The following is a 19,702-nucleotide window of genomic DNA, read 5'->3' as shown; positions in this document are numbered from 1 at the left end:
GAAAAGGGAAGGAGCAGACCAGGAGAGGCCTCACGTCTCCCAGAGAAGCCTCACCTGAAATGACTCTCTGAGTAAAAAGGAGGGATACTGTCCTCTGTCATGAAGATCAGTATATGTTCTTAAATGCAGACTCACTAAGGAAGCTGTGTCCAGTTTCAGCCATTGTGAGATTGCAATTGCAACGCTCAGGTTTGTGCAAATGTCCAGAAATGTGCCCAGCTAGTGTATCAGATCGCTGGGAACCAGAGTATGTTACTTCTCTGAAAAAAAATTCCTTAAAGACAGTTGACTAAGTCAAGTATATCAGAATAAAAGCTGATATCAAACTTTTAAGCTGGCCTTGAAATGTCTGTATGTGGCTGGAATTAAACATTCTTTTCTTCCTGACTGCAAAAACCTTCAGAAAGGTTAGAAGCGGAAAGCCTTGATTGTTGCAGATGCTGCAGTGAAATAACGCTCTGCTCTTTGCAGGCCTCAACCTTCTGGAAGGGCAATCCCGACCGATCACATGGCAACACTTCCAAATCGTAGACAATGATGACATCCAAAATGTTCGTGTGGTCACAGTTGATGGGTTAGAGCATGGACGGCTAACAGTGAGAGGTAAATCATTTCAACTTGAGGGCCTGGAAGCATGTTGTCCAGTGACAACTGGCTACAATAACGTGACAGTAAGACATTGATAATCTGTTGTACCTGACTCAGCTGAAGGCTGCCAGGATGAGACACCTTTACAAGGGAATGAAGGTTTGGAAGGAAGTATCTGGGTGGAGAGTAAGAAATTTAAAAACTCACAAGGTCATAAAGAAAGTCAGTTGAATAGCTTAGACACTGTTGCAAACAGTGTATTTATGTTGTCTACCTCCCTAAATGGGAGATACTGCTAAGTCTGGCATTTTGACTATACACCAATTCCATCTGAAAATTAAATTGGGTCTCAGGCTCTTCACTGGTGGTGAATTCAGCCCAAGTGAGCTAACGCAGCCTGTAGTGGCGTGCAGCAGGCCCAATGCTGCCTGGCCTCACCAAGGCCAAAAGAGGATGGGTAACTGCCCGAGAGACAGCGCTGCGATGCCACTGCAAAAACAAGAGAAAGGCTAGCGTAGCCGTATATTGCTCTGTGTCGCTCACAGCAAACAAGAAAACCCGAGGCACGCAGAGAAATCTTCTGCAGGTTTCCCCTCCAGAGCCACTAACAAGGCCCGCCCCGAGGACGCAGGAGCCGCAGCCTGCCGGCCTCTGCCCCGGCCGGGCCCTCCGGGGCCTCCCGCCCCGGCTCTGCATCGGCCCGCAACCTCGCCCGCCGGCTCTGCTCCCTCTGCTGACCGGCTTTCTCAGCTACAACCACGCTAGACGCCGGGGTTAAAACAAGAGCGTTGAAAAATTCAGTACTTAAAACTGTGGCTTTCTTAACGCACGTTTACATCCCAAAGCTGAAATTTTAAACAAATCGGCTATGCTTTCATAGAGCAGGCACAACTGAGTCAAAATACAGTCACTACATTTTCCCTTCTTACATTTCTGCTTGAAGGTGCTAAGGAATTCCAAGTGATTTTGATTTGTTGGCAAATGCAGACATTTGGATACAGTTGTTATTTACTGTCAGCTGTATGGTTGATTTCAAAAAGTGGCAATTAAATTAGACTTTTGCTAGCCTTCTGCATTGTCAATATCACTAATTTTGCTTTGCAATATCAGGCGTTAGCACAGCACTGCCCTCTGGGAAAATGGTTAGGCAAAAACTGCCAGTCTGCCGTTGGCAGGGTGGAAAGACACTGCCACTATAAATGCTGGATTTTTTGATAGTTAAATGCATTAGTGTAAAATGTATAGCCTAGAAACATAAAGCAAGTATGAAAAGGGGAAGGTGGTATTTGGAATTTAGTGTAAAAAACTATTCAGAAATACATTTCACCTCTTGAAACTATTGATAAGGAGTTCAGTGTCTGCACGATCATCCTCCTGTAGTGCTACAGACAGAAACTCTGTGGTGTCAGCAACATTAGGTAGCCTCAGCCCTGGAGATGGTGTTACAGGGGGCAGGGGGTGCACAGCCAGCCGGGGAGTGGAGCAGCAGACCAGCAGTGCCTGCAGGAGCATGCAGAGCCCAGGGCCCATCTCGTGGTGGCAGTCCCATCTGTGCACGCAGGCTGCCACCCGGGGTTTCTCAGCCTCCCGTGGGCCAGCCAGGGGTGGATATTTATTCTCCAGTGACTGCGCCTTATTCACTTTTATGTGTCTGCATAGGCACATGCAAAGGAAACCATCACCGCCATTTTTGGTAATTGCCCTTTTCTGTCTAGCAAGCACCAACTGATGTTCAAATTTTAAAGGAAAGCTTGGGTTTAGCCCTCTATCTGCACCATAACTCTAATGCTTCTGGCAAACGGTCTGAGCCACCGCCCACTGAATCAGTGGAAAGTCTCCTATTAACTGCGGGGAATGGGGAATCCACCCAATGTTTTGAATGCTCTTTGGTTTGGTTTGGTAGTGGCAGTCCTAGAGCTAAAGGAAAGCCGTGAAAGAAAGTGGTATGTATGATGTACCCTGCCTCCTGTCACCTTTAACAGGTTTTTGTTTGGTGGTGAGGCAGTTATTTCTCCAACTTAAAGTTTGCCCATGATTCTCTCCAAGTAAGGAGCAAAGGGAGTGGGTGGATGTCTCTGCTGATGTTATACAACAGGGAGAGCAAAAAAATTTCCTTGCAGGCCCTAGGGAGATCATGTCTTCCAGCACCAGCTTGCAGTTCTCAAAACCTTTAACTTGTTGGAATATTAGTATGTGTGCATAATGTGTCTAGTGAGGCAGAGGTGTAAAACTGTCTTATTATAGACAGTAACCTGAATATGCTGAAAAACCAAGACCCACAAATGTTAATTTTTACTTGAAATGCTGATCTGTAATTATAAAGCATATTCTCTTTGATGCTTAAAATACATGTAAAATGTTCTGATAAGAAAGTAGAGGTTGAAATGAAGGTGGAAACAGTCGCAATTAAAAATCTTTAATATCTCCAGTTACCTTCAGTGCAATGGATATTTGGACGATTTTCGCTGCTATCACAGTTGCAAATTCTGCACTGTTACTCACTAGTCCCACTTGTACAAACCTGTTTACAGTAGGTCAAGTTACATTTGATTTTTCTAGTTAGACATGTGTTCTCCTTCCTTCTCCCTTAATAACATACATACTGGTGGGAGGATTCTCCTCTGGTCTGAACTGCACATTTTTGATGTGTTTTGTTTGACTGTTTTTGACAGGTGGGAAAGGATTCATGTTCACAATCTCTGACATTCAGGCTGGAGTTGTTTACTACCATCATGATGACAGTGATTCCACTAAGGACTTTGTGGTATTTAGGATTTTCGACGGCACCCACAGTATTCGCCATAAGTTTCCAATCAATGTCCTCCCTAAAGATGACAGCCCTCCATTTCTTATCAGCAATATGGTCATTGAAGTTCATGAAGGACAGACAATCCTGATTCAGGGCTCCATGCTTCATGCTTCTGACATAGATTCCAGTGATGATTACATACTATTCAACATTACCAAGCCACCACAGGCTGGAGAAATCATGAAGAAACCAGGATCAAATTTGATAGGTAATGAAACACATCCATAATAGCACACTTTTCTTTGTCCCTCCCTTTTCAAACTATATTAAATGTTGCAATTAGATAAATTATTTTGGCTGAGGACAAATCGTGGTAAATTTGGACTTCTTTCATCATAGTGTAAACCCCCACCATTAATTAATATTGGTCTCTGCACAAGGATAACTATATCTGTGAACATAATATATCTGATAATTTTTTGCATTCTGAGTCTATTTCCCTATTACACTTTTCTCCTCCAGAAAAGTTGGGCTAGTCAGGAGTTATTTTATTTGCAAGGATCCCTGACAAGTTCAAAGTTATTAGATGTTGCTAATGAAGCTAAAAGAGGAAGAAAACTCACCTTCCATTTAACTGAATTCAGAAATTCCTGTGCTAGACTGCAGAGGCTGCTTAGTGCTACAAATTCTCTTTTGTCCTCTAAACAGGGCTTTAGGCCCGTTTGCTCTGCTGATTCATTTTTTGAATGATCTTTAAGTGACATAGAAAAGAAGTTGATGATCTTCAGGAAATGTGGAAGACAATGAGATAACATTTTAAAGGGCTTGCCCTAGTTATGGTGAGAAGGAGGACATTATGCTTCACCAGTTACTTGCACAGCTAATGTATAATTTTTATGAATTATTAATATCATGCAGTGTTCAATAGAAGATGTATTCTTCAACAGGGTATTCTGTCAGCAGTTTTCTTCAGAGAGATCTATTTAATGGAATAATTTATTATCGTCATTTGGGAGGAGAAGTATTTGAAGATTCCCTTGAGTTTGTGCTGTGTGATAGCCATGACCCTCCCAATCTCTCAGAGCCACAGGTATGAAACTGAAGCATCTTTGGCAGAGTCCTTAATTTTTCCTTCAAATGGCTGATGGTTTTACACCTTCTGACAGGCTTTCAAATCAAACTGCTATAGATCTTTTCTGTTTGCCATCACAACGGTCATCACCATGGTCATCACCACGAATAATGTTCTTCAGAGCTAGCTTGTTCTTGCTTTCCATGGGGAAATTCTCTCTGCCTGGCCACAGAGAGACAAGTCCACTGCAAAGACTTTTTCCTACACTGTAAAATGAAATGTTGAAAACAACTTAGATTCTGTATGCGGTACCAACAAACTAAACAGCCTTCCTGAAGTCAACTGTGAAGAGACTATTTATTTTACTCAGGAATCCAACATACTGAATTTAACTTTGCTTTTAATTTAAAGGGAAATAGTTAAGATTCATAGGCTTTGCATTTAACTCTTGTATATTTCTGTTACACAAGTGTTCATGATATGGCATGACACCCACAGTCTATATCTCACATTCCAGTGATCTACTTATTTCTGTGTGTGCGTGTTTGTAAACAGCTGCTTGGACACTCTGTTATTGAGAGGAATGGCTGCTGATTTTACTGTCTTCCTGATTTCAGGTGATGATGGTGCACATTATTCCTGTGGATGATCAGCTACCCAGAGAAGCCCCTGGAGTGACCCGCCACCTAGTTGTTAAGGAGACTGAGATTGCTTACATAACTAAGAAACATCTCCACTTCATAGATGTGGAAGAGCAAGACAGGGAACTCACATATACCATAACCACCTCCCCATTTTTCTCTTGCACGCACGGGTAGGTGTGACCTGCCATACCTTTCAGGTGGGACAGGGCAATGACCCATGAATTAGCCTTAGTGACAGTAGCATGCTTTTGTCTCACGTTCTTTCTCTGCTTAAAGTGCAGGTAACAATAGCTGGGTACAGCTCTCCTATTGATGATTACGGGTGAGCTAGAGCTGAAAGCAATGGAATAATACACAGAGTAAGAAGAATAAGAAAAATGGCATTGTTTAGCAAGAAATAAGAGGGAGGAAAGCACCTGAACTCTTTTCTTTCCTTTTTTTGGACTTACATCTTACACTGGCCTGTAGGATCCTGTACAGCCTTGAGCATAAGTCATAACACCTCTCCTGATAGAGTGGGGCTGATCTAGGCCTGTCCCAGACTGAGAAGATGAGTTGCTACAACTCTTTCTAGGATATGTATTACTAGTATGGCACTGTGAAGGACTCCTGGTCCTGGAAGAGAATACAGGCAGAACAGGTTAGGGAGGCTATAGGGATATGGCACGTATGGGTGTAGTAGCAGTTTACATGTCACTGATGCTGTTTCACCATTTAGTAAATTCATGACAGCATCTGCAACAATTTGCTAAATAGAAAAGTTTAAAATCCAGCCATTGTATGGTTTAAGCTGAAGATCAACACTTTAAATTTTGACCTCAAGCAACAGAAGATTAGTACTCAGCTAGAGGAGAAGGACGTTTAGTCGGTTCCCCTATTCAGTGAAATAGCCACATGGTTAAACTGTTTTGTTTCAGAATTTTATAAGATGAACAAGACCCAGAAATAATATTTTTTTCTATGTAAATATAAATGTAGGTGTGTAAGTAATAAGAATGTGATGGACTAGACTTGCAGGTGGTATAAATGGTACCTGGGGTGTACAGAGACATACCTGTAGCAAATCCAGAACTTGCTTATAAGGTATGCAGTGATTTTTCATGACCATCCTGAAAAATATTTCTTGTGGTCAGTTTTCTGTGATAATATTTAAATGAATAACAAGGATAGAAGAAAGAAGAATGTTTTTCTTTTCAACGCAGTTGGGAGTGGGAAGTTAATTTGAAATGCAAGACCAAGCTATGTGACTGTTGTTTTTCCTGTTCTTCAGTATTGCTAACTAGAATGTGACATACTTATTTTTGTACAGCCACACAGACGCTGGGAAGCTGTTTATGGTGGACACCATCCCCAAGCTGGTCAAGGATCCTGCTGCTCTTGCACTGAGGTCATTTACTCAGGTTTGTTATGTTACCTGATACCACAACCAGTTCTCAACAATTTAAAAAAGTTACAAGTGTACAGCTTCTTTTTGACAGGAAAACAAGAGGTGAAAAATGAGGAGCAGTACTGTCATACTGTCATGAGCTCTGCTTAAGAAGCTCAGAACTTTGCTAATTCAATTCCAGCTTTTAAAACAAATTTCCATCATGCTTCAGTTCTGCAGTATGTAAACACAACTCTCCTGAAACCAGCAGGGGCTGCAGTTTGCTTAGGGTAGGCTGAATTTGGCTCCAGCATGATGTTAAGAGGAAGGAAATAATACAAAAAATGTGGAAATGAAGCCTTGACAGTTTCCTGCTTCTCAGTGTCCCCACTGATAGATATGGTAGAGGCTGGAACAGGCCTTTTTCAGGATTTTATTGTTCAGTTTTCATGCTTCTGTAGTTTGATAGATGCCTTATGAATATTAGTAAAGTGTCCTGTTTTATATCCTGCTGTATGGTCAAAGTTGCATAATGGTAATCAATGAAGTACCATAATGAGAGCTCTGAGCCTACAGATCCATAATCATGTGCCTAATATGAGTGTCTGGATGAAATTTTGGTGATTATTTTATCCTCTTTCACTGGCCTGCCCTCACCTGAGGAGGCAAGGTGTGCAGTTTATTCATACTGGTGAGGGAAAATTCAGCTGCTATGGGAGATGTTACAATAAAATCTACGCTTTGATGAATTGTTTATTTTAAAGTCACAGTCAGAAAAGGTCCTGGGACCAGCATTCTTAAAGGGCTTCATCAAGAAGTTAAGGCCACTGTTATCACTTATAAACAGTGTCTGTATTTTTTGTTACAGGTTTTTTTGAGTATTTGAACCTGTACTTGCCTTATTTATAGCTAAAGATGCATTTACTCAAGGTATTGCCAGTAGCAATAGAGTATGCGCAAAGTTTCTGGAATTAATTTTGACAGTTCACATAACATCTAATCCGGGGATGAGAAGGGTCCCCAATGTCCTGAATTATGGCTACTCCCATTATCTCTTCTTACACGCACCCCTTTTCTCTTTTTGCAGCATGCTGTGAACTATATGAAAGTGGCCTACATGCCACCGCTGCAGGATGTTGGGCCTGAACCTCAGCAAGTCCAGTTTATTTTTTCCATCAGTAATCAGCATGGTGGCACTTTGTATGGGATCTGCTTCAATATTACAATTCTTCCTGTGGACAATCAAGCCCCAGAGGTAGGCTGGTGGTGAAGGTGAGAGGGAAGAACTTGGATATGGCTTTGGGTAGAAACAGAAATGCAGAGAGGTGTCCTGATCTGACTGAAATGAAAAATAAATCTTCCATGGGATCAGGGTTTCAGTGTCTTGCACATAGCCTGCATGGGACTGAAGTGGAAGAAAAAGCCTGGTGAATGTGCAAGGAGATTCTTTGTGCTAAACAAGCTGAGGTGTACCTTGAGCATCTGAGTGGCTGTACAAAAATATGTGTGTCACATTTTGGTTAGCAAAACTGCATCCCTTCTCTTTGTGTTGCCTGTTGCATATGAAGGGCAGAAGCCTCTACGAATGGGATCAGGACTGGGCTTCATGTATTAGGGCCTACTATTAGTAAATTCCTTAGGACTTCCTAACATAGCAGAAAAGAGTATAGCCTCTGACATTTTGATTTTTAAGGTGTCACATGTCCTCATACCACAGCAAATTGAAATTGCCCTGTTCATTGTATGTCTGGAGGTGCAGTAGAAAAGAGTTCAGCATTTCTCCTCCATGCAGGTTTTTACGAGCCATTTGAGAGTGGAAGAGGGTGGCCTGAGCCCTGTCACAGAGGGGCACATTCTCATCTCTGACATGGACACAAAACGGGAGCATCTCTTCCTCCTCCTGCAGAAACAGCCTCAGCATGGGGTGGTGGAGCTGGATGGCATTCCCATGAATGAAGGCGACAGGCTTTCCTGTGGGGACTTGCATACCCTGGCAGTCAGGTTAGAAGAGTGTCCGTCTTTTCCTTTTGCGGTGGCTGTCTCTCTCAGTCGGGTGAGTGGAAGCCTTGCAGTAAAGTGATGCAAGGTGCTGAGGCTGCAGTTAGCCATGCTTACCACAGCACGGCTCCGGCAGAGCTGCTCCAGGCCAAAGTTTGCTGGCTGAGCCTCTGGACCACAATGGCCACTGTGGAAGCTGAGCTGTTATGTGGCCAGGAAGCAGGAGCTGGAGACCATGTCTGATGCAGGGAGGTTTCTCAATAAAGCACTGCACCGTGCAGATGAGGAGGCAAATTCTTTATTCAGCCATGCAGTTCCTGTGAAGAAGGCAATGGTTGCCAGCTTTTTTCTTTTAAGGAAGTTATGTGTTTGTTAAACTTGTTCAATTTACAAGAAAACTTGTATTAACACAGATTAACCTACAGATGAAAATGTCACCACTATATCTGTGGCAAGAACAAGACTCAACTTTCTACATGCATGGAGAATTAGAGCTCCCTGACTCTGTTTTCATCTGTTAGGCAAAGAGGGCACCTACCACAGGGAGAACGGGAGGACATACATCTTTGATAGACATCTCACAAGCTGCCAGAACATAGATGACAAAGCCTCAGTGAAATGTTCTTCCCAGATGATGTCTGGTTGCTCTTGGTGGTTTTCTTCTTGTAGGAGACCCCGCAAGCCCTCTAAAGACACTGATACAGAATCAGCAGTTTTAGATGGACACCCTTGCAAAGGCACCAGCTTATTTATATTGGGAGGGATCCACATTGTCTAGCATGACCTAAAAGCAGAGCTTCTTTGTCTGTCTGAAATCTGTGTAGCTCCTTTTTTTTCTTCACAGGTATCGGCATGATGGCTCTGAGACTCTCACTGATCATGTCCTCTTTGCAGCCACAGATGGCATCCACTTTGTAGAGTTCATCTTGCAGGTCAAGGTCAGTGTGTTGCATATTTCTGAGAGCAATTGCCTGGGTAGAAGAGTCCAGCACATGGCTTCTGAAAGTCTTCACATTCTCTTCGAAATTGGAAGATAATGAATCTGTTGGGCTTCTGTTTTGACCCTAGCTTTCAGGTTTATGTGGCAAATTTGAGAGGAGATTTGGCTTGTACTAGCTGAGAGACATTTGTGCTTGCTCTAGCTTGGGTTCTTCTACCTGGAATTATTTTCTTTGTACTTAAATATGGGGAGTGAGTTTCCTTTCTTAAGGTGAAATTATTGAGTTTGGTTTACTTTTGTCTTTGTATTTTAAGAGTGACCCTAATTCAGTGGCTTTCATTTTGTTCATAGGGAGAGCTCAGTGTATGCTGACACCATACTGCTAGTTTGGGCTGGAAAGTAATGAATTAAAACAACAGGTTTCCACTGAAATGAAAAATAAAAGATCTGAAATTATTTTTTTGATTAGGTGTTGCCTGTGAATGACGAGCCACCTGTGATGCGAACAGGCCTTACTCCTGTACTCCACTGCCTGGAGGGTGAAGAAGTGGTCCTCTCCTCAGAGTACATTTATGCCACAGATGCAGACAGTGATGACATGAAACTCATGTTTATCCTGGCTCACCAGCCCTACCATGGAGTAGTGAGGAAAGCTGGCATTGCTGTGGATCATTTCTCCCAAGCTGATGTCATCTCTGGTTTAGTCACATACAAGCACACCAGTAAGTGAGTTAAGGACAGAATTAGACTGGAAGGTGGTCAGACAGTTTTTTTGGCAGAAAATCTTAACCTGGATCCACATAATCTTTGCAGAAGCTCAGCAGGAACTACTGAGAAACCACATGTGTTGTGACTAGAGAGAAAAAGTAAGCTGGCTTTGAAAGAGGGCCAATGATATACAACTAACAAATGTTTTAATGTATCCTCCAAATCCCCGTTTGAACTGAAAATTATATTAGAATAAGTACATGAAAACATCATAATCCTGGAGGATCTCTTTCACTGTTGCTGATAAAAATAGAGTTTTCTTATTTGTTTCATGACATTAAAAAAAAAACTTTGACCTTTTTCCATAGTCACGATTAGATAAAGTAATGTAATGCTGCAAATGAGGATGCTGGGTTTTAATAGAAAACTGCTAACAATCTGAGGTACTACTTGCTTGCCTGTCCAATCTAGATGGATATCTACTTTTGGACAGTTTACAGTCTTTCTGTACCACACAATAAATGATATTCAGATTTTTTTCTGGAGAACTGTAGTGCTAAAAAGATGTTATTTTGTGTTTTTTATCTTTAAACTCCAAAAATACTTTTGTTTTAATTACAGAAATCAAGGGCCAGTTAACTCCCTTTCCTACTTAATTTCGTCCTTTCATTTGCATTAAAGGGGTTCTCTTGCCTACATCTCTGATGACAGCTTTAGTCTTTTTTTTTTTTTTTAAGGCTCTAGTGTTCTGTGTAATTAGTTTGTAATTTTGTGCTAGCATGGAGAATATATATGTGCAATATTTTCAGGCTTGGCATTATCTAAAGTGAACAGCTGGTATTTGAGAAGAGAAGGAAGTACTTGATACAGCCACCCATAACAAACTTTTCTTCAGCATCCTAGAGATACCAGGAATGTTGGTTCAATGGCAGTGTTTGCAGAGGCAATGAAGGGCAGAAGCTGACCTTCAAGGGTGCAGTGCCTGTGTTTTTCATTCCCAAATTTCTACACATTAAATGTGCTGCCAGTAGATTCAGCAAGAGAGGGTGGGAGTCACTGCCTTTCCTTTGCAGGCAATTTATTAGTAATATCTTGCAGGAGGGCAAGACACAGACTGATAGAAGTGCTGAGAACTGGAGTACAGTCAGCCACAGATTCTTCTTGCAAGGGGTGGCAGTTCCCAGTCCTGTACTATATCAAGCCACATTTTGAATGTGGTTACGTATAGGCATAATATACAGTATAGTAAAAAACCACAGCCCTTGTTATAGTCCATTTTGTAGGGATAAGAGGCATATAGGAATAAATGCATTTCTTGGTATGCAAAAATGTTTTATTCTGGAAGAACATGTGTATTACCACTTGTCATAGAGAGTGTGTATATATATATATATATATGAAAGATATTTTCCTACATTCTCAAGAAGGAATGCAGAAAAAACCTCTTCATAAATGTACATTTTGCACCTGCCTTAGTGCACAAAGAACAGAATCATGAGAACTATTAGCAATTTTATTATAATATAATATTACAACAATGCAATAATTATAACTGTTAGTACTACTAGCTTAGTTATATACTTTTCTGCACCCTTTTATTCTAAAATAGAAGTAAGCTGGTTAAAATTAGTTGCAAACAAACCAAATCCCCAACCAAACAGCATCCCCAATGGCCACAAATAAGAATCGTAGTAATTTTGCTGTTGTTTTTTTCTTCTGACTTCAAAACCTGCAGACTGTCCTTGAAGGATGCAAAATTACTCTTCATGAAGTTTTGGTAAAACATCTTTTCTGAATATTTTTTCTAGGTGGGGAGATTGGGCTGACTCCTTCCATTGAGATCTTAACCTTCATTGTCTCTGACAGTGAGGCTGGCCTAGATGTGAAAGACTGCTGCGATGATGGACCCCTTCCTCCTCCAGTTCCAATTCATGATCCATTTCCAGTATATGACCTTAACATCACTGTAGTTCCAGTGGACAACCAGCCTCCATCAATTGCAACTGGTGAAACTTCCTCTCACTATAGAATTACAGTGTAGGCTATGTAGTACTGTAATGGCTAAAGACTCAGGGTGTTTGTTTGTTTCTTAGCATCAGAAAGAGTCAGCTGAGATCAGCATACAAAAATTTTGGATCAGAATTTCCATCAGTAATTTTTTTCTGTTGTTAGTACAGTTCAACCACCAAATTCAGCTGCAGGTGCAAGTATGAGTAACTGTGGCTCTTCAGCTGCATGTTTATATTCTGTGGTTAGAGATAAAGGTGCTCAGATCTGCTCCCCTCCATCTATACATGTCCATTGCTACATATGTAAGCTATATCAGAGTAAAAGTGATCGATACCTTGTCCCTGAACTGAATGTAGGTCCAGACAATTGTCAGGTTTATACAGTGCAAAACCATAAACATAAATATCTATATATCTTTGCATGTAAAGCACACAACAGAAATTTAGACTCTGGCCCTTATATGAAGGGAGATAATCTTTTATTACCTATATTTAATTCAGTTAGTGAATAATGATAAATCTAGGCTGTATATGTAATAGATCAAATTAGATGTGAAGCCACATTTTCATTAGTAATCTTCAGGATCAAAAATACTCACTTAAAATGGAAATAGTGTTGGTAGTGTACATTTAGTCCAACAACAAGCCCATTGTCTGAAATTTCCACTGACTTTCTGTGCTTTGGATGAGGTCTGTAGTATACCTATTAAAGGCATGCTTTCTGTATGCTTGTCTTTTTCAATGTCATTTGTTTGTAAGAATCACGTATATGTTATGTATCTCAGAGAATATTTAAGCATATGTACAAGTAGTTCTGTAATTTGCAGGCTCTTGCTCGAGTAATGTTCTAGAAATGAAGCATTGTCCCAGCAGGGAAATCAAGCAGTGATGCCTGAGAAATTGTTCATTATGAGCAATTCATAACAGCTCTCATGTAATTAAAGCTCTGACAAACGGAGGTAACAACTGATTTTGAGTAGCACATAAACCATACCTAATAATTTACCAGTAAAATAACTTCATGATCCCCTTCTTCTTTACTTACATGATGGCAAAAGCAGAGTTAATGGTATAAGCAGGGAAGGGAAAACAAAACAAAAACAAACAAAACTAACAAACCAAGCCAAAACCTCTCAGTAACTCAGTATTTTCGTCTTCTCCCCCTTAGTTATTATTTCGATTCTTGTTAACAAAAACCAGAGTAAAGTGAGCTAAATAAGCAATAATGCTTATCACTGTTTGTGTGCAGGTGCAAGGTTTGTGGTGGAGGAAGGCTCCTCAGCAGCCCTTACCACCCACCATTTGTTTGCCACCGACCCTGACACCACTGCAGATGATTTAGAGTTTGTCTTGGTTTCTCCTCCCCAGTTTGGGTACATTGAAAATATACTGCCTTCTCCTGGGTTTGAGAAGAGCAACACTGGTATAAGTATAGGTAAGTAAGTCTTAATGACATACCGTAGTGAAGCAGATGAAACACAGAGGGCTTGTGGAGGGCTGTGCGATGGGCTCTGGTGAAGTAGCTGCAGGTGTGCACATTAATAGGGCTTATTGAGGAAGGCAGGTGCTGGCAAATGAAGACCAGTGGGACTGTGTGGGAGGAGTTCAAAGAGAGACTGTAGCTCTGCAAATGTGAAGAATTGGCACTTGAAGCAAACAAGCCAATCCTTGTTTTATGCATTCCAGCTGCAATCTATCAGAAGCAGTGATACAATATACTAATCTGCCCTCTCTGCCTCCCCCTCCACTCTCTCACATAAGGCTCCCACACTTCCCTTCACCTATGCTTCTGTCAATTAACTGCTGTAGCTGAGAATTTGAAAAGTCTGGGTCCCACGTTAGTTTCCAAAGCAAAGTTAATAGAGATGCTGGATGTTTTGGGTCTCTTCCCTTGTCCACCTTCAAACATTGTAAGGCAGTTTAATCCTCAGCAGAACAGATTGCGGCATGCTCTGTAATGTTACCAGCTTTTACCAGTGTATCCAGGTGGATGCTGAGAATCACTGAGTCTTTTGCTCCCCATTTTCCTGGTCTGTCAGTCAAATAACAGTCAAAGTAATCACTTAGACCTCAGATTTTTTCCTACCTGTTATTTGGATCTCTTTATTTGGGCTCAGTTCTACAGATTGAACTGAGAAGCATGAAGTTGCACAATCCCACAAGGTGCAGAAGGATAGGATGTATTTTTGTTTCAGGGGAAGGGCCCGCATCCTGCTGTAACACGTGCAGTGTAACTCTTTCAGTCAAAACATGCCTCAGAACTTAGAAAATCCAAGTTGTTTGTTCTTTGAAGAGAGACATAGTTTCAGATTTGTTTTATGATCTGTAAGAGAAGAAGGCAGGAAAAGACTGTGCTAACTCATCATCTTGAAATCTCTAGCTTCATTTCAGCTGAAGCACCTGAAAGCCCTGAACATAAACTACGTACAAGCCAGGCATATGCGCGTGGAGCCAACAGCAGACCACTTTGTACTTTATGTCACTGATGGGCTGCATCGCTCAGCAGAGTCTCCATTTTTTGTGCTGATCAACCCAACCAATGATGAAGTCCCAGAGTTCATAGCAAGGAATATTACCGTAAGGAAAGAATTATTTTACACCAAAAAACACTCTTTACTGTAAATAACACTGTTCTGACACTTGTTCCTCTGCATTTTTCCCTTTGTGTAGTTCAGCCTAGTTCAGGAAACAGCCCAGTTAAATCCCATGTAAACCTATAAAACAGAGCTTCAGCGGAACTGGAGCAGTGCAAAGAAAGCTCTGTTTGGTAACCTGCAGTTAAGTAAAAAAAAAAAAAAGGCTCAAAGCTTTAAACAAGTAAGTTATCTAGAAAGCAGAAGGATCTTCATGCTTCTTCTGGTTTCTCAAGAGCTTTTATAATTTTTTTTTGTAGAGTTTTTTTATGTTTCTGGCATCTCCTCTCTGAAGACTGCTTTTAACAGAAATAATAATTCTGTGACCACCATGTCAGTGTAAGCTCATCTTACTGTAAAAAGTGAATGTATGTGTATAAATTTATAGACATTCATATTTATATATATACGTATTTAAAAGCTTTATTTTCTGTGCATTCCCTAGCACTTAATATGAAGTTCTCTTACATAACAGTTTTTCTATTAATTAGGTCAGATATGAACTCCTTATGTCACCTCTTTTCATCACTGTAACCATTTACTACTTTATGTCTCTTAAATTGGTTGAAATCAGAAGCTGGTTCAAAAGCTACTGGGAAAGGGGCAGAGAAGACAAAGAGATACACTCATACACCAAAATACCCTACTTGGGAAACCATGCTAAAATTCTATAATTTATTTTTATGTAAAATAATTGGACATTTGTCTCTTTTATGTTCAGGTTCAAGAGGGGGAGATGAAAGAGCTGGATCTCTCTGTTATCAATGCAGTTGATCTGGATGTGCCTCGAGACCATTTGGTATTTGGGGTTGTGCAGAGGCCCTGGTATGGGTTCCTTATTAATGGAGTTCATGGCAATGATATTCTACACTATAAACATCTAGTTAACCATGAGCACTACAGCCATGAGTTGCTTGTTCATGACTTTTCCATGGAGCTACTGAAGAATGGTAGGTGCAGCATTCTTCTGACATTGGTCTTTCATTCCTATAATGAGTCAAGGTGGCACAGTAAGAAACCTTCACCACTTATTTATTCACTTGCCTTGTGTCTATTTCCAAGACAATGTTTAGGAATAAAAGTTAACCTATTTAATGCTAATGTTGTCTATTGATTTTAGGAACTGTCAGTAAAATCTCCCTGAGAGGCCTACATGTCAGAAGGGGTAGTAATAAGACTAGGGAGGCCATCTGCCTTGGAAAAATAAAGGGAATATTCTAACATATCAGCAAACAGATTTCAGAATATTTGGCAGCATCTAGAACAGAGACAGAGAGATTTAAAAACACATTAACTGATCATGAAGTTAAATATCTCTCTAAATGATCACAGAATCATAGAATCATAGAATGGTTTGGGTTGGAAGCGACCTTTAAGGATCCAACCCTCCTGACACGGGCAGGGATATCTTTCACTACATCAGGTTGCCCAAAGCCCCATCCAGCCTGACCTTGAACACTTCCAGGGTCTCAACACACTTATTTTAAATCATATTTTCCTTACATCCAATCTAAACCTACCCTCTTTCAGTTTAAACCCTTGTCCCTTGTCTTGTTACTACAGGCATTGGTGAAAAGTCTCTCTTCATCTTTCCTTTATATATTGAAAGGCCACGATATATACCTAATGATGAAGGTGTGAGCTGGGGCTCTATATCTTATCATGATCAGTTACATTGCTTTGAAGCAACAAAGCTCTTTCAAGGACATGTAATCAAAAAGTGTATTTAACACTGCCAGTAGTACTGTGGATTCTTCCATACTGTGGCCATTTAGTGAAATATGGGATCTATCAATATAAAGAGAGACATGAAATCAATCCTGCCACTCAGGTTGTAGTTCAGCCCCCAAAACCCAAGGAAAGATTTTTCTTCTCTCTGACTGTCTAATATGAACCTTCAGAAATATCATGTCCCCACCCCAAATTCCTCAGCCTTCCCCAGTCCTGTTTTTGACTCTCCTCAAATTGCTTGGCTTTTCTCTTTTCTTGTCCACAACAGTGACCAAGTCACCCCTAGCTCAGGTCTTCTGATTGTTCATTTTCATAAGTCATAAAGCCAGCTGTCCTCCCCAACACATGTTTAAAGCTCCCTGAGGATTATTTAAAGCACAGAAAATTGTTGCCTGGTAGTCTCACCCTTCCTATGGTTCCCTGTTAAAACTAATTGGAATGAGGACAGGAGAAGAAATGTGCCTTTTTCAGACCAACAGAGACTCTTTTGTGAAGGGAGTCACTCCTTACCCAGGTCAGTCTGGTATCTGAGTCAATAGTATATTGTTAGATTAATGAACAGCAGTGGCTCGCCAAGCTCATCTTCTGGTAGCTGAAACAAGCTTCCTGTGACCAGGGCATATGGGGAGGGAAGATGGAAAGAATGGTGATGGAAGCAGAGTGAATCATTGTGATAGATTTTGCAGGAGTCAGATTTATTTGTTCTTTTGTTCTTTCCATTTCTCCCTCTCTTCCTCTTTCTCTCTCTCTCTCTTCTCCCCCCACCCTCCCCCTCTCCCTGCATAGGAATGAAGCTGATGTACATGCATGACAATTCGGAAAACCTCACTGACAGCTTTAAAATCCAGCTATCAGATGGGAAACATAAAGTCCTCAGAACCATTTCGGTAAAGGTCATTCCAGTTAATGATGAGAAACCAGTGCTGAGCAAGTAAGCCACATGTTCCTGTCTCTAACAGATGGATGAGTTCAGACAAAATGATCCAAAAGTGATCAAAACAGCAAATTGGTGACTGATGGGGAGAGGGTGCTATAACCAGTCACAGACTAATATCAATACAGATGTTTCCATGTGGTTCTCTATCAGCCTGTTTAACAAAAACATTTTTAGTGAAAAGAAAGGCATGTTTTAATGTTGCTCAGTATTAAAAGAAAATAGGAAAAAAAAAAGGGGGGGGGGGAACATGCTTATTTTGCGTTTCACAACTTACTTCAAGATGTTTGCCCGAAAGACCTGATCTTTGCACACCTCTGCTGGCCACTGACCACCATGGTATCGACTACAGTTACTTTGCTTTCCCCTTCCCTGGGGCAACTGTCTGTCTAAAACACCCCTCTGAAAGCAGCTCTGGATTTTGACATGAGAGAATCCACAGAGTTGATGTCTCCTCGCCTGACAGGGGAAAGCTTTTCAGCTTAATGATTCTCTTACTTTCTGATATAAAATTATACTGCTCAGCCATAATTCAACTTCTGAAAAGGTACATGCTAATTACCCTTACAGTTCAAAACTAGGACTCATAAACAAATTAGACATGGTCATAAACGGCCTGGCAGACTATTTGCAGATAAGCAGCTGGCTGCAAGGGAACCAAGCCTCCTGAACATTTTAACAAGGAGCTCATCTCTTGGGATCTCCATTTTTTTAGTTGATGACCTGCACAGAGTATCAGGCCCCCTGTCCTCCTGGCTGCTTTCCAGCCCCAGGGATGCAGATGGGGAGCTGTGGGCCTGAAGGCTTTGAGGGTATAGCTCCAAACCTCTAAAGTTTGTATTTTGGAAATGACTTGCAGCTTGTTAAGCAGGCTGCCACTAGAGTGGGAATTTCTGATCCCTCAGGATATTCGGCCGACCTTCAGATCAGACCTACATTTCCCACTGCAGAGAGCTTTTAATGTTTTGTTTACTATGTAGAGCTTCCTGCATTAGCAGACGTTAGTTTTATAGTTGAAAGATTATGAAGGACCACATAACGCTATCAAGACAGAAAGTCCATTTCTAGTTAGAATAACAAGTATAGTTTATGTATTCATATCATGTACTGATAATTACTGATAATTGCCTAGTTGTTGCTCACATGTTAAAAAATGGATATGTCATTCTCCACCCTTCCTCTCTGAAGGAAGGTGATGGAGTACAAGAAGTAAAATGTTTTCAGCTTTGCCCAGCTGGATCCAGAAACTGTTGCTGCCTTGTCAGGCAATGTTAGATCTCACCTTTTGCCATACCTCTGGTGAACAGTAGCACACAGTGAGCCATTTACTTGCAAAATAGCTATTTCATTAGAAGAAGTTACTGCTCCTTGCCTGTTACTCTTCCACTGAGATGCAGTAAGCTGACAGCAGTTAAGCAATAGTGCTTTAAGGAAACATGTTCAGTTTGGCACTGAGGTGGTTTAGCTGCCACATTCAGTCACCACATCTTTGCCTTGGGGTAGGAGCTCCCTTATGCCACTGCAGTGTTTTACAGGTGAGCATCTGACAATACCTGTAAGCTTTTTCTCACCTTTTGATCTGGGGACACTTTTCCACCCCAGGGAGTTTCAGCTCTCATCTCCATTAGCTATGGTCAACAGACTGAAAAATCTGGGATGGGATGTTTTTGTCTGGCAAACAGTGGCTCTTATTCACAATGACTGCCAAAACATCAATCTGTTACCTCTTGGATTTTGTCCTGTGGCTAAGAGTGCCCTTGGGGAATGTAAGGCACTCACACATTCCCCTTGGAAGCTTCTTCTCAAGATTAGACATGTGGGTGATAGGAGGAATTAACCAACTAACTGCTACACAGAAAAATGATTTGGGATTAGACAGCATTCAGGGTGTAGCTAAGTGTGTTTATCTTCACTTATTTTTTTGTTTGAATCTTCTCTTCGTGGCTCATAGAGTCGTTGGGTCAGACATCTGGTTTGCATTGTCCCAGCATATTTATGGCTGGTATAAGCAAACCATTAAGGTTGCTTTGTCACTAATATGACTTGATATACTTTGTCATATGGCTTCATCTTCTCTGCTTTTGTCAAACATGAAGTTTCTATGTGTCATATCCATATCAGTTTGAATATGAAACTTCAGGAAAAAAAAATCTCCACTCTCTCTGAGAATAATAAACGTATTTTCCCAAATCACTAAATAATTGTGACAACTTCTTCCTTGGAAATCTGTTGTCACTCTGCTTTGTAGCAGGCACTTGCAGCTTGGCAAAGGAAAGGGCTGTTATATGAACAATGTGTCTTCAGCAGTTCTTGCAAAAATCTATCTGTAT

General features: G+C 41.0%; 1 protein-coding gene across 4 annotated transcripts in view; it reads left to right on the top strand.

The window, feature by feature from the left end:
• Positions 1–19,702, top strand: part of FREM1 (FRAS1 related extracellular matrix 1) — a 74,968-nt gene that overhangs the window by 21,999 nt on the left and 33,267 nt on the right. For all 4 annotated transcript variants that reach the window (XM_033004219.1, XM_033004217.1, XM_033004218.1 and 1 more), the window contains 14 exons: positions 472–603; positions 3,261–3,605; positions 4,285–4,427; positions 5,027–5,223; positions 6,363–6,453; positions 7,507–7,674; positions 8,212–8,420; positions 9,262–9,355; positions 9,827–10,079; positions 11,874–12,071; positions 13,324–13,509; positions 14,455–14,651; positions 15,429–15,657; positions 17,225–17,369. In XM_033004219.1, coding sequence (XP_032860110.1) covers positions 472–603; positions 3,261–3,605; positions 4,285–4,427; positions 5,027–5,223; positions 6,363–6,453; positions 7,507–7,674; positions 8,212–8,420; positions 9,262–9,355; positions 9,827–10,079; positions 11,874–12,071; positions 13,324–13,509; positions 14,455–14,651; positions 15,429–15,657; positions 17,225–17,369 — 2,587 coding nt within the window. The remainder of the gene's footprint in view (positions 1–471; positions 604–3,260; positions 3,606–4,284; positions 4,428–5,026; positions 5,224–6,362; positions 6,454–7,506; positions 7,675–8,211; positions 8,421–9,261; positions 9,356–9,826; positions 10,080–11,873; positions 12,072–13,323; positions 13,510–14,454; positions 14,652–15,428; positions 15,658–17,224; positions 17,370–19,702) is intronic.

Source organism: Tyto alba, unplaced genomic scaffold (genome assembly GCF_018691265.1).
Source record: "Tyto alba isolate M040663 unplaced genomic scaffold, T.alba_DEE_v4.0 Super-Scaffold_42, whole genome shotgun sequence".
Taxonomy (NCBI): domain Eukaryota; kingdom Metazoa; phylum Chordata; class Aves; order Strigiformes; family Tytonidae; genus Tyto; species Tyto alba.
The sequence above is the reverse complement of the archived record's forward strand: the minus strand, read 5'-3'. Positions and strand labels throughout refer to the sequence as shown.